The 13,764-nt window shown below is 38.0% G+C and overlaps 1 protein-coding gene across 3 annotated transcripts in view; it reads left to right on the forward strand.

Moving 5' to 3' along the window:
* The window catches only part of LOC130853265 (protein FRA10AC1), a 94,346-nt gene that overhangs the window by 46,377 nt on the left and 34,205 nt on the right, over positions 1-13,764 (forward strand). The window contains exons 1-8 of one of the 3 annotated variants that reach the window (XM_057734903.1): positions 2,090-2,239; positions 2,426-2,495; positions 4,268-4,344; positions 5,669-5,764; positions 5,871-5,916; positions 8,873-8,949; positions 10,016-10,099; positions 10,691-10,775. In XM_057734903.1, the coding sequence (XP_057590886.1) occupies positions 4,268-4,344; positions 5,669-5,764; positions 5,871-5,916; positions 8,873-8,949; positions 10,016-10,099; positions 10,691-10,775 (465 nt within the window). In that variant the 5' untranslated portion in view covers positions 2,090-2,239; positions 2,426-2,495. Of the gene's footprint in view, positions 1-2,089; positions 2,496-4,267; positions 4,345-5,666; positions 5,765-5,870; positions 5,917-8,872; positions 8,950-10,015; positions 10,100-10,690; positions 10,776-13,764 lie in introns of those variants that run through there. The other 2 variants (XR_009053708.1, XM_057734900.1) reach the window with 2 other exon arrangements.

Here is a 13,764-nt window from a genome sequence, read left to right on the forward strand (position 1 = left end):
CTATCCTGTATTAATTGTTTTTAGTTCAGATCATGTGATCTATCCCTAACATATATTTTCTATTTTCTCTCTTTCAATAACTGCTACCTCAAAGGGAGAAATGCAAATTTTTGGCTGAATGATCTGGTAGCAACAGATCTGACATTCTTAAAATGTTAGAACCAGAAGCTGTTTCTCGCACAGTTGATGAGTTAAAAAGAGAGAGAGTGACAGGGCAAAAATAAGGATGCAGATGCAGAGAATGGACTGGAGGACACAGGGTTGGGGGGCAGGGGGTGAAGGGGAAGCTGGGACGAAGTGAGAGAGTAGCGTAGACATATTTACACTACCAACTGTAAAATAGATAGCTAATGGGAAGTTGCTGTGTAACAAAGGGAGATCAACTCAATGATGGGTGATGCCTTCGAGGGCCAGGACAGGGAGGGTGGCGAGGGAGTCACGGGAGGGAGGGGATATGGGGATATATGTATAAATACAGCTGATTCACTTTGGTGTACCTCAAAAGCTGGTACAAGAGTGTAAAGCAATTATATTCCAATAAAGAGCTTAAAAGAGAGCAAGAGAGAGAAAGAAAGACAGAATTTGACAGACAGAGAGCCACAGAGAGAAAACAGGGTCTTGTAGAGAAACAAGTATTCCCAGTTTCTAGACCCTCACCAGGCCTGTGGCTCTGAGTTCTTTGCTTCTATTTCTTAAGTGCAAAATGAGGCTAATAACACTGTATGCAGCACAGGCTTATTGTAAGAGTAAAATGAAGCAACAGCCAAAAAAATATTAATAATGGTAGAAAATGTTATTATAGGTCAAATATTTATAGAAAGTAAATTGAATACCAGGTACAGGTGTGTTTGGTTTTATCAGCAATAAATAAAAGAACTGAATAGATATTTTAGATATTTACTAAAAAAGGAACTGCTTGACAAAACAATTCAATACAGTATAATGTTAAATCGTGAGGCTTCCTACTGCTTTACATATTTTAACAAACATTTTTATTGAAGTTTAGTCCGATTGCATTTTGAAATAATTGAATTTACAATAATTTAACTTACAGAATTTTTAAGATTATATTCGCCGCACTGGGTAAAGCAGGTTGTATCTGTAATTTACTATCAGGAATAGAAGGGGAGGCTTGAACTGATAGATATTGTTATCTACTGTTTAGTGCAAAAGATGTAAAATGAGTGTTATGTGCTAAGGTTTTCATTAACATGAGCCCACTATGAAAGTCAGTGGCGTGCCAGTTCAATTCAACAAATATTTAATTAGCACTTGTGATTTCCAACGAGCCGTGTTGGGTACCGAGGAGGAAGCAAACATGAGTAGCATCAGTCGGAAGGAGACGAGACAGGAACCCAGCAGAATGGGGCATCATAATTTAGAAAAGGTAAAACACAGGGAGAACCCGGCAGAGCTTAAAATACTTTAACTTTTCCTGCCTGCATTCATTCTCTTTCTCTCTCCCCCCCCGCCCCCCCTTAACTATTTTGGATCTCTTTTCACCTGTGCCAAGCCACTTGTCTGCAGAGGATTCACAACCCTGTGAAATCGCCCCATTTCCTCTTCTTCCTCTCCTCTCATATTCGATGAGCTCCTCTGCCACCAGCAGTGCATTTGGAATGGCACCTACTGTGTAGGTGGTGAAGCGTTGGAAAGCTATTTTTGTTCTAATTATGAGAACTGTTTTATTGGGGGGGGGGGGGAGAAGGAGGAGAGGAAGATCGGAGACTCAGATGCTCAGCGAGGATGCTCCGAGGAGGCGTTACTAAGGTTGCTAGAAAGAGGACGGCAGGTGATATTCAGGCAGGGTTTTTCTAAAATGAAACACATTTTCAAACGAGGGGCGTGGGCTTAGTATGAGCAGTGCCACACGATGTTAGATGCTGGGCTTCCAAGAGGGAAATGGAAGGAGGCACAGGCAAAAAGCGAGAGCTGCCACTTAGGGAAAGCAGGGAGCCTCCTCCTTCCCTCCCGGGCCTGTTCTCCCGCTGCCTTTGTTTCCCGGGGCTGTTCTGGCTGTAGCACAAGGTCGACGCGCCCGGGGACGGTGTCATTTAAGTGAGACGCACGGCCGTGCCGGACCGGAAGCAGCGCTCAGTCGGAACCCGTTGGCAGAGGCTGGGGGCGGGCGACGGGCGGCGGCGGCGGCTGCCGTGGTGGCTCTGGCAGCGGTGGCGGCTGTGGCGAGGCTGACGCGGCCGGGGCGACGGGGCTGGTGCTGCAGCGGCTCGCTCAGGCCGTGGGTCGTCGCTGCAGACGCGGGCAAAGGAGGGAGCGACGACTCAACGGGAGCATTTGGCAGAGCTGGGAGGAGGGGAAGGGGTGTGTGAGAGGGGCCGAGAGTGTATTTAGGGTCGGGGAGAAACACCTCGAAACTTGTTCTTAATGTGCTACTAGTTGATTATTATTATTATTTTGATGCCAGGTTTTGGAGACACCCCGCATCTGCCGTCTCGAATTTCTCTCGGTCCTTGTCAGTTGATTCGTAGCCTGAAGTGAGTGAGAACTTTTTAATGCAACCACTGAGTTCAGATGGGTTTGGGACGGATGAGGAAAAAACGAGACAGGAGGGACAAGGGTAGGAGATTGTGTCCCAGGGTATAGGAACAAGATCATGATGGTAATAGTAGTTAAAATTGATAGGATTTTTACTGTACCAGACATTGTTCTGAAGCGATAGCTCATTTAATGCCGTTACTTTAATAAATAATAATAATAGCCTCACGTTATAGAAGCGGAGACAGGCTCCTAGAGGTTAAGGAGCATGCCCAAAGAAAGATATGAAAAGTGTAGAGCCAGGATTTGCATTCTGGCAGGCTGACCCCAAAACTTATCTCTAAGCTCCCCACAGTGGTTGTCCCCCATCAAGGTGTGAAGAAAGGACATAAGACAAGGAGTGAGAGGCTGGTATGGTTTGAATAGATGTGATAAAACAGCTGAAGCAAGGAGTTGACTTGATAAAAGGTGTGAGATCCAGGTATGTCTTATTTGACATATGTAAGTGAGGGTAGAGATGAGACTGTGACCTAAACTTTTGCCTCAACCTTGGCTAGGGCCTCCCTCTCTCGAATTCTGTGGGACAGGGAAGACAGATATACACCCATGTACGTAAGTTTGAAAATGGAGTTATAAAGATCACAGACTCGGGATTTAAAGATTGTTTGATGTAGCCACCTTATTTAGCTGATGAACCTCAGAGAGATGAAGTAATTTATTCAAGGTAGCCAGGACTAGAAACGTATCTTTTGTCCTGGATCCAATGCGGTAAAGTTTAGGGAGTTCTTTCCTCTTTCTGCTCTACTTGCTGTATTGAATATTAGAGTTTAAAATTTTTGATGTGTCGTTTGACCTGAACTGGTTCCTTGTAGCCATGAATTGGATGTTTATGACAGAGTGGTCAAATAATCCATCCATCCCCCATTAATGTCTGTCCCAAATTCAATGTAACGGTGAAACCAGGAGCTGCTTCTAACAGAACTGAGTGACAATTGAGATCTTTCAGTCTTTCTAAGAATTTTGATTTAAAAATGAATAGAAACAAGATAAAGTTGTCTAGAACAAAGGACAAGGTGGTTTACCTTGAAGAAACTTTGTTTAAAAGAAAAAGGAAATCACGTATGTTGAAAGAAGATAGGAAAATTTTTATCAATTGGTCGTGTACTGTTCACAAATCCATTAAATCTAATGGAATATAGTAATCAAAATGTTAGCATATTCCGGAGAGGCAGTTTGTAGTAGTTGAGATTATGGGCTGAAGAATCAAGTAGATCTGCTTAGCCACATATTTGCTCTGTATAATTAATTTACTTAACTTTGTCCTTAATTTCTTCATCTCTCAAATGGAGGTAATTGTTCCTAACTTGCAGAATTAGAAGCAGTGTTTATAAAGAACCTACCTAGCATAATGCCTGGAACAAAGTTGATAAATACACAGCAACTGTTATTACTCTGAATCAAATAAAAGTAAAGCTTTGCTGAACCTTGTATGCAGTGACATGGCAGCTTCTAGACCTGGTTTTAAGTGGAAAGGTCAAAGAGTAATCTCCCTTGTTGGTAATTAAGGTGAAAAACATTGATTAATTTTCTGAAGGGTAAGTCTGTTACTTCAAAGTGACTCAAAGTTTTAGATGGCTAGTTAACCCCAGATATACCCACCGTAATCTTTTAAACCTGTTGTGGCTTTTAAAGATAACTTGTTTTTGAACGATTCTGTTTCCTGAAGTATGGACAACTTAGGTTCTAAGTAACTGACTATACTTCTTTGCAGATGCATGGTCACGGAGGCTATGACTCTGATTTTAGTGATGATGAACACTGTGGAGAATCTAACAAAAGGAAAAAAAGGTAAGTAATTTTTTTATTGATGTGTGTTTCTGATCCTTTCTAAATTGAGATGAAGTATAAATAAATAATATTTAACGTTTTTGGATTGTATTTACTTGTGAAGACAATGCTCTCCTGAATTTTTGTTTATTAAACTATAATGAATTGATTCAAAAATTTGAGAACAGTTGTGTAAAAGGTAAGAAAACATTTATGCTGTGACTGGATTAATGGAAGGGGAAGCATGAGGGTAAAAAGGAGATCAGTTAAAGCTCTTAGATTTCTCTGTTGCATCTATTTTTTATTCAGCTGTCGAGGACTCTACTTGCAACAGTCATAGCTGAGAAGGGGCTTGCTTGTTGGTCCGTTTACTAGTACTTGACTTGAACATGAGATTAGTATGGAGGATGAGATTGTGATGCAGCACAATTCTTAGGATTTTGTGAATGAGCAGACTAAGTGGCCAGAGGAAGGAGTTCATGGAGGTTTTTATCGAATGGAAGGGATAAAAATTGTTAGCAGATAAAGCCTGAGCCTTAGAAGAAGGCTTTATCTTGGTGGAGTGGCTGTGTTTAGGGAGGGGCATTGTTTTCAGCTTTCAGTGCTTAGAAACTTGATTTTATCCATTAACTTAGGAGTGGTGGACTGATTCATATTAACCACACTTATAAAAATTGGTTTATTATTTCACACCAAAAGCAATATATTGTATTAAGCATACTAATTGGGACTGAAGATTTTTGTTGGGTACCCAATCTTCATGGATAACCAAAAGAATGGAAATAATTATATAATAAATTGCATTTTTATGTAATGAAATGTAATTAAAATACTTTACATTTTCAAGGTTTTTCATTCAAAAATATTACTTCATAAGAATAGAATTTGAGTCAATCTAGTTGGATAGTCTTGTGTGCTCTAAGATTGTATCTATTTATGTAACTAGGGCTGATCACCTATAGTCTACATCATCTATAATCAGCCCTTCTTTTTTCATATTATCAATTACTGAAAGACTTATTATCTCTACTTTACAAACAAGGAAATTGTGGCACAAAAAGATTAAGTAATTTAAGATTAAGATAGTGAATGACAGAGCCAAAATTTGAACCAGGTGGTATGACACCAGAACCCATGCATTTGTTAGTCTTATCTTTTCCATTTTATAGGTGTTAAATAGTTAAGATATTAATGAAACTATTGAAGGAGACATAAAATGTCTCATTAAAGATCAGTAAGTCTTTAAGAGTTGAATTCTTTAAAACATGTCCAATTATCAAAATAACAGGAAACAGCCTTTGAGAAGAATGAACTTTTCTAATAATTTTTCTTCTTAACAAACCAGGAAAGTTGAAGATGATTTACTGCTCAAAAAGCCATTTCAGAAAGAAAAACATGGAAAGGTGGTCCATAAACAAGTTGCAGTGGAATTGCTGGATAGGTATGATACTTCAATGTAAATTACTTTTTTTGGTTCAAGGTATTGGTGATTTGTTTATATTAATTAATTATAGACATTTGAATTTGCTTAAAATTTTTCTTAACAGGGAAGAAGCAAGAAATAGAAGGTTTCATCTCATAGCTATGGATGCTGTATCCTTTTTATATTTCTAGATTTTATGACTAATACAGGTTTTAAAATCTATTTTATAAAATCTTGTGAAGTCAGATAGACAGATTTTATATTTAAAGATGTGTTTATTGATATGGAATTTTGCCATTTATACTTCTGAGTATAGTTCTCTTTTACTAATATGTAAGAAAGATTTAGAGACAAAAAATAATGAAACATATTACTAATCTTCTATAAATAGGTTTACAAAGTCCATGAACTTGCAGATATTTTTTCCAACCTGTTTTTGCCAAGCTTTCAACATTTCTCATTTTTATACTGTTATCTTCAGTCTCATTTTAACTCTAACTTTTCCTACCTGATTCTTGGCTATTTAAGGTCTTTGTAAAACTTGTGTTTAATAATAGGTCTGTTTGTGAATTGTCTCAGGCCTGCTATGGCTTCAGCTTTCAGGCATGACTTGGGACTATCTTTAAGCTATACCTTGTTTCCCTGTTACAGCCATCTCTCAGCTCAACTTTTTAGTAAGACTGGCTTATTACACAAGCTGCCACCACTGGCCATCCATGTTACTGTTGGTAATATTGTAGAATGAAAGTATTTCTGGGTATTTATTACTACTGTCAGGATAGGGAGAAGGAGACAATGCCAATTAGATATACCTGCTATCCTATAGTCATCACTTTATCATTCTTGATCTTTTTCTTTAAGTTACAGAAGTTCTCATCACCAATTTATTTATTCCTCTTATCTCCTAACCCAGTAGCTTAGCTTTCCCATGGATCTCATCTGCAACTGTTCCTTCAGCATTTCAACATCTGCTGTGCCTTCTGTTGCACCACTCAGTTGGGGGTGTTGGGGCATCTAGGTACAGCCTGGTAAGGGTGAAAATCTAGATCCCCTTTTGTGGCATGGGTGGAGGTGGGGCCATAGATTTCCTGGAATGTTTGGCTGGAGTAGAGTAGTTATTGCCTAAAAGTTATCTTTCTTATTAGGCTGCCTCTCTCCTGATTATTTTGTTAGAGGGAACAGACTTTTGTTGGGACTTTTTTTGTCTGTGCTTGTTGGTATTTCCAGGTAGCCAGCTTCTCCTCCAAGTCTGGCATTTGTTAAGCAAAAAGAAAACCTCAAGAACTCACCACCATGTCATACCATGGGTCCAGAGGTCCCTAGCTGGTCTGCCTTCTTCTCTCTACTTTTCAGAGTCTTCTTATGTTTGTTTTATATATAATTTCCAAGGTTTTTAGTTGTTCTCAGTGGGAGGAATAAGAAGTGCAGTTGACCCTTGGATAACACAGAGTTTGAACCGTGCAGGTCCACTTATACAAGGAATTTTATTTTACCATATTACTTGTATAAATACAGATATTTATTTTGCTATAATATTAATGATCTGTGGTTGGCTGAATCTGCAGATGCAGAGGGCTGACTGTACGTTATGTGTGGGTTTTGGACATCGCAAAGGGTGGGTGCCTCTATCCACCCTGTTGTTCAGGGGTCAACTGTACATCTTTGCTCCATCTTCCAGGAGGCGAAGTCCCACCTGCCACCTGTTTTTGTAAAGAAAAACTGTATTGAAGCACAGCTCACAGGTATTATCTGTGCCTATTTTCATGCTAAAATGGCAGAGCTGAGTAGTTTTGACCTATGGCCAGCATATTTACCACTTACACAAAAAGTTTGCTGACTCGAGCTCTGAAAGATTTAAGTGACTTGCCAAGTGTCACATGACCAGTTAGTGACAGACCAAGAGCTAGAACTCAGATCTCTGGGTATCTGGCTTTTTTCTTTTTTCTTTTCTGAAATGTCAATTGCTTTGTTGCTAATTTTGGAATTATGTTTTGATTCACTATTCTATTAGAACACACTGTGATCAATTAAATCACTGTTTATCTTTAATATAATAGGGTGTAGTCACAGACAATATTAATGTTAGTTCTGTTACATGTGTGTTCAGTTCTAGAGAGAGTACCACTGAGCTTTTCAAAACAAAGTAAAATGCTCATGTCTTATTATATTTCATTGAAAATAAACACAACTGTAGCTTCTTTGAATATGAAAAGTATAAAAAAATAACATCTGATCTCTTATATTTACTTCTTTTTGAAAGCCTCATGTTAGGATTTAATATTATAAAAGTTACATTTTCTATGTGGGAGGCTTTATTGTTACTGAAATAGCTAAATTATGTTTTATTTATATATTTATTTATTTTTGTTACTTTTGGCCGCATTTGGCTCTTCGTTGCTTCACACAGGCTTTCTCTAGCTGCAGCAAGCGTGGGCTAGTCTTCGTTGCAGTGCACGGGCTTCTCATTGCAGTGGCTTCTCTTGTTGCCGAGCATGGGCTCTAGGCAGGCAGCCTTCAGTAGTTGCAGCGTGCAGGCTTTAGGAGTTGTGGTGTGTGGGCTCAGTAGTTGAGGTTCATGGGCTGTAGAGTGCAGGCTCAGTAGTTATGGTGCATAGGCTTAGCTGCTCCGTGACATGTGGGATCTTCCTGGACTAGAGATAGAACCCGTGTCCCCTGCATTAACCACTGTGCCATCAGGGAAGTCCTTAAATTATATTTTATAATAATGGAAGAAAGATTCTACTCCTTACCTTTAACTTTAGAAACTAATTTATTTTTCATATTTTTATGATTAAAATGAGTGGTGGTGTGAAACTGTATGTAGTTCAGCAATAGAATAGGAAGCGGTCCTTCTCCCCAAGTGTTATTGCTTAAAAATGTTCAAAACAGTATGAAGAGTATTCAGTAGAAAGTGAGAGCCCCTCTACTCTACTGTGTTCACTCTTAACAGTTTAATATTTACCCTTTTAGATCTTTTTTAATTTACAAGCATGTATAGTATATATTTGCATGTTTTAAAAAAACTAAATAGACTCATACTGTGCTTTTCCCCCCCTACTCACTAATGTGTCATTGACACAGAACTACTCCTGAGCAAATAAAATCCTTAATTTTTTTGCATTTCAGTATCAAAGGCATACAAAGTTTGTAAATGACTATATTTTATACTATGGTGGCAAAAGAGAAGACTTCAGGCGATTGGGGTGAGTGTCATAAAGTTTATTTTACATAATGGGAGGTAAGTATGGGTGTCTTTGAAGATTCACAGCTACTATATTTTCTGATTCTGTCATTTTCCCCTGCTTTCTATTCTGGTTTTCTTATATCATAAGGTGGAAAGGCCATCCATAGCTTCTAGCTAAGCAGCTCATCATGAACCCCATTTCTCTGGCAGCAGCCTCAGGCAGCCTGCTGGTCTTGGCAATAACAGGGTATGTGAGGAATACTCACGTGCCTGATTATGCAGTGATTTTATTTTTCTTTTCCATAAGGATCTTTGAAATAATGAACTTTTTAGACCTCAGGTTTAGGATGCTTTTTAAAAGGTAGGGCAAACAAGAGACCTCACTCTAATATTTCTCACACACAAAATTCCTTCTTATATCTGAGGCTCTTCTTTCAGAGCCTCTTGGTTTTGTGTGGTTTTTCTTCTCTTTACTTAACAATTTTCTGAGTTGGTAGAGCCCTAAAAAACTTTATACCAGCTCATCTACCCCAGACTTCTCTCTCCTCTCAGTTTAGCCTGTGTTCCCCAACAAATCCTTGTTCTACCCCCTATCTTTTATCATCTTGAAAAATGATCTCCTTCAGTTCTCTTCCTTCCTTACTCAGTCTTCCTAGGAAGCTGTAGTAAAATGAGGTGTGGAAAAATTTTTTCTCTATTTTTAAAATTAGATTGCAACAGGATGGTGTTACTGACTTATTTTAGATTCTGAAACTTATTTTCATTCATTTTCCTTATCCATTTAGTATTTATTCAGATTTCTCATCCTAGTTTTGGTAATTTAGCACCCTTTGTATAATTGAACCGGCGCTAGAGGTAGGTGGATTCCTTATCCATTTAAGTTGTTTATGTAGCAGCACTCTTTATAACCGCCTTTTGAAAATACTGAAATACTTTTTATAAATACATATATGTATATACTTACATGTGAAACTATCTTTGTGTATCTTATTTTTACTCAGGAACTCAAAAATCTCACACAACTGTTTAACTCAAATTTGACTAATTTTGTTTTCCTATTGAATTGAAATTGTTTTATTTTTCAGGGAAAATGACAAAACAGACATGGATGTTATACGAGAAAATCATAGATTCCTATGGAATGAGGAGGATGAAATGGACATGAATTGGTAATTGTATCCATGTGAGACATAATGCATTAAATGCTGTAGTCCTATCTCTCCTGCTCCCTGAGTGTTTTCTTATTTTGTCACATGTCCAAAGCATTTGGCCCCTGCATGGAACAGTTCTGAATCTAGGACATAAAACCATGCCTACTATTATTGAATCTGGTTTGATTCTTTTGGTAATTTTTAACAATTTTAACTGACTTCTCATTTCTTGACATTGTCGTTAAAAAATAATTTATAACATTTTTATAATATTATTTGTTGTCTTGTAATATGCTTCTTTTTAAATTTTAAAAGTATTTTGGGAAAATGTAAAACCTGAAAACGGTTTAAAAATTCAAACACTGCAGAGGGTAAAAAGTGAAGAGTCAGTCTCCTTCTCATCTTTGACTATTAGTCTTCCAGTTTCCCTCCCTAGAGACCCACTATTAATAGTTAATCATCAGATATTCTATGCACATGTAAGTAAGAGACCTCTTTTAAAACATTAATGTTTATATCATATGCGTTATTTATTTGACATTGCTTCTAAGTAGCAAACAATGGTTGAATTTCTAAATGTATAAGGTTTATATTTTTTAATGGATCTAGGGAGAAGAGACTTGCAAAGAAATACTATGATAAATTATTTAAGGAATACTGCATAGCAGATCTCAGCAGGTACAAAGAAAATAAGGTATGCCTTCCATATATTTATAGAAGAAAGTTCTTATTCACACACAGTATTACTTTTTAATATACTGTTGTGTCCCATATTATTCTTTTAAGATGCTAATTCAGATCTAGGGTGTCCTGCATCTATGAAGTATCAATTGGACCATTTAACCTCTATAGCTATGGAATTTACAAAGGACCCCGAAGTCAAGGGTGCTTCTTTATGAGCTGAGATATGAAAAGTCTAAAATTAAACACAAGTGGTTACTGAATCTTGTTTTATCCTGACTCTAATCCAGAGCCTCTAGTAATTATAATGATTTGACACTTTGTGTTTTGTTTTGTTTTGTTTTGTTTTTTTAAAGATTTATTTTATTATTTATTTATATTTGGCTGTGTTGGGTCTTCGTTGCTGTGCATGAGCTTTCTCTAGTTGTGGTGAGCGGGAGCTACTCTTTGTTGCAGTGCTCAGGCTTCTCATTGTGGTGGCTTCTCTTGTTGCTGAGCACAGGCTCTAGGCACATGGGCTTCAGTAGTTGCAGCTCGTGGGCTCAGTAATTGTGTCTCACAGGCTCTAGAGTGCAGGCTGAGTAATTGTGGAGCATGGGCTTAGTTGCTTTGAGGCGTGTGGGATCTTTGCAGCCCAGGTATGGAAGCCATGTCCTCTGCATTGGCAGGTGGATTCTTAACCACTGTGTCACGAGGGAAGCCCTGATTTGATATTTTGAATGATGTTATTTCACAAATAATGTTTGAAATTGATAGGCTTTTTTTTCAAATTGATTACCCTTTTTAAAGAGGCAGATGCACATCTTTTGTTACATAAATGTGTATTCTAGTAAAATTCGCTATCAGTGCTGATTAGTAATGGCAAATTTCCTTTCTCACTTTACATCTTATTTTAGTTAATATTAAGGTGATTTTTTAAAAATTGAAGTAGAGGTGATTTACAATACTGTGTTTCAGGTGTATAGCAAAATGATTTGGCTATATATATATTTTTTCCCTTTTTTTTGATTATTTTCCATTATAGGTTCTTACAAGATATTGAATATAGTTCCGTGTGCTATACAGTAAATCCTTGTTGTTTACCTATATTATATATGGTAGTGTGTATCTGTAATCTCACACTCCTAATTTATCCTTCTCCCCACATTCCCCTTTGGTAACCATAAATTTGTTTTCTGTGTCTGTGAGTCTGTTTCTGTTTTGTACATAAGTTCATTGGTACTATATTTTAGATTCCACATATAAGTGATGTCACATAATACAAGGGTGAGTCAAAAATTATCCACACTCTGGCTGTAGATTTTACTTTAATTAACTTTTAGAAAAGACAAATACATAATTTTTCGACATAATCTCCTTGCTTTTCTTTTTTTTAAATAAGTAATAAATTTATTTTTAAAAAAAGAATACTTAGAACTCAATAGTAAAAAGACAAACAATCCAATGAGAAACTAAACAGAGGACTCTCCTTGTTTTTCAATACACTTTGTCCATCTGTCAACAAGCTTTCATATTCCCCATTAAAAAATGTTTTAGGCTGAGCTGTAAGCCATGAATGCACTTCTGTCTTCACTTCTTCCTCAGAAGTGAATCTTCGTCCTCGTAGGGCTGCTTTCAGGAGACCAAACAGGTGAAAGTCTGATGGAGCAAGATCAAGACTATAGGCAGGATGCTTTAACACCTCAAAACGAAGTTTTGGCAGTGTTGACAATGTGGGCAGAAGTGTGCAGACGTGCATTGTCATGCAAGGTCACAACGCCCTTGGACAGCAGTTCTCTGCATTTAATCTGAAGTTTAGGCTTCAGTTCTTCAGTAAGCATCTGACTGTAACGAGCACCGTTGATTGTTGAACCCTTTTCCTGATAATGTTCCAATACTGGCCCTTGAGAATCCCAGAAAACTGTAAGCATCAATTTTCCAGCTGATGGTTGACTTTTGAACGTTTTCTTGGTCAGCAATTGAGATTGTTTTCATTCCATACTCTGCTGCTTACTCTCAGGCTCATAGTGATGAATCCATATCTCATCACCAGTAATGATTCTCTTTAAGAAACTTTCACCTTCCTTAGAGTATCGGTCCAAATTTTGTTTGCAGATATCTGAATGCTTCTGTTTTTGCTCCTCCGTGAGTTGTTTTGGTACCCATCTCATACAGACTTTTCGAAACCTGAGTCTGTCATGGGTTACTTCGTTTTGAGGTGTTAAAGGATCCTCCCTATAGTCCTGATCTTGTTGCATTGGACATTCACCTGTTTGGTCCCCTGAAAGCATCCCTATGAGGACAAAGATTCACTTCTGATGAAGAAGTGAAGACAGCAGTGCATTCGTAGCTTACAGCTCAGCCTAAAACATTTTTTAGTGAGGGAATACAAAAGCTTACTGGCAGATGGACAGTGTATTGAAAAGCAAGGAGATTATGTCAGAAGATGATGTATTTGTCTTTTCTAAAAGTTAATTAAATTCTACAGCCAGAGTGTGGATAAGTTTTGACTCACCCTCATATTTTTCTTTCTCTGTTTTACTTAGTATGATCATTTCTAGGTCCATCCATGTTGCTGCAAATGGCATTATTTCATTCTTTTTTTATTTTAATTAATTAATTTATTGGCTGTTGGGTCTTTGCTGCTGCACGTGGGCTTTCTCTTGTTGTGACGAGCGGGGGCTACTCTTCTTTGCGGTGCGTGGGCTCCTCATTGCCGTGGCTTCTCTTGTTGCGGAGCATAGGCTTTAGGCAAGTGGGCTTCAGTAGTTGTGGCACATGGGCACAGTAGTTGTGGCTTACAGGCTCTAAAGCACAGGCTCAATAGTTGTGGCGCACCAGCTTAGCTGCTCCTCGGCATGTGGGATCTTCCTGGACCAGGGCTTGAAACCATGTCCCCTGCATTGGCAGGTGGATTCTTAACCACTGCGCCACCTAGGGAGCCCATATTTCATTCTCTTTTATGGCTAAGTAATATTCCATTATATATCTAGCACATCTTTTTTTTTTCTCTTGGTACTTTT

This window comes from Hippopotamus amphibius, chromosome 5 (genome assembly GCF_030028045.1).
Source record: "Hippopotamus amphibius kiboko isolate mHipAmp2 chromosome 5, mHipAmp2.hap2, whole genome shotgun sequence".
In the NCBI taxonomy this organism is placed as follows: Eukaryota; Metazoa; Chordata; class Mammalia; order Artiodactyla; family Hippopotamidae; genus Hippopotamus; species Hippopotamus amphibius.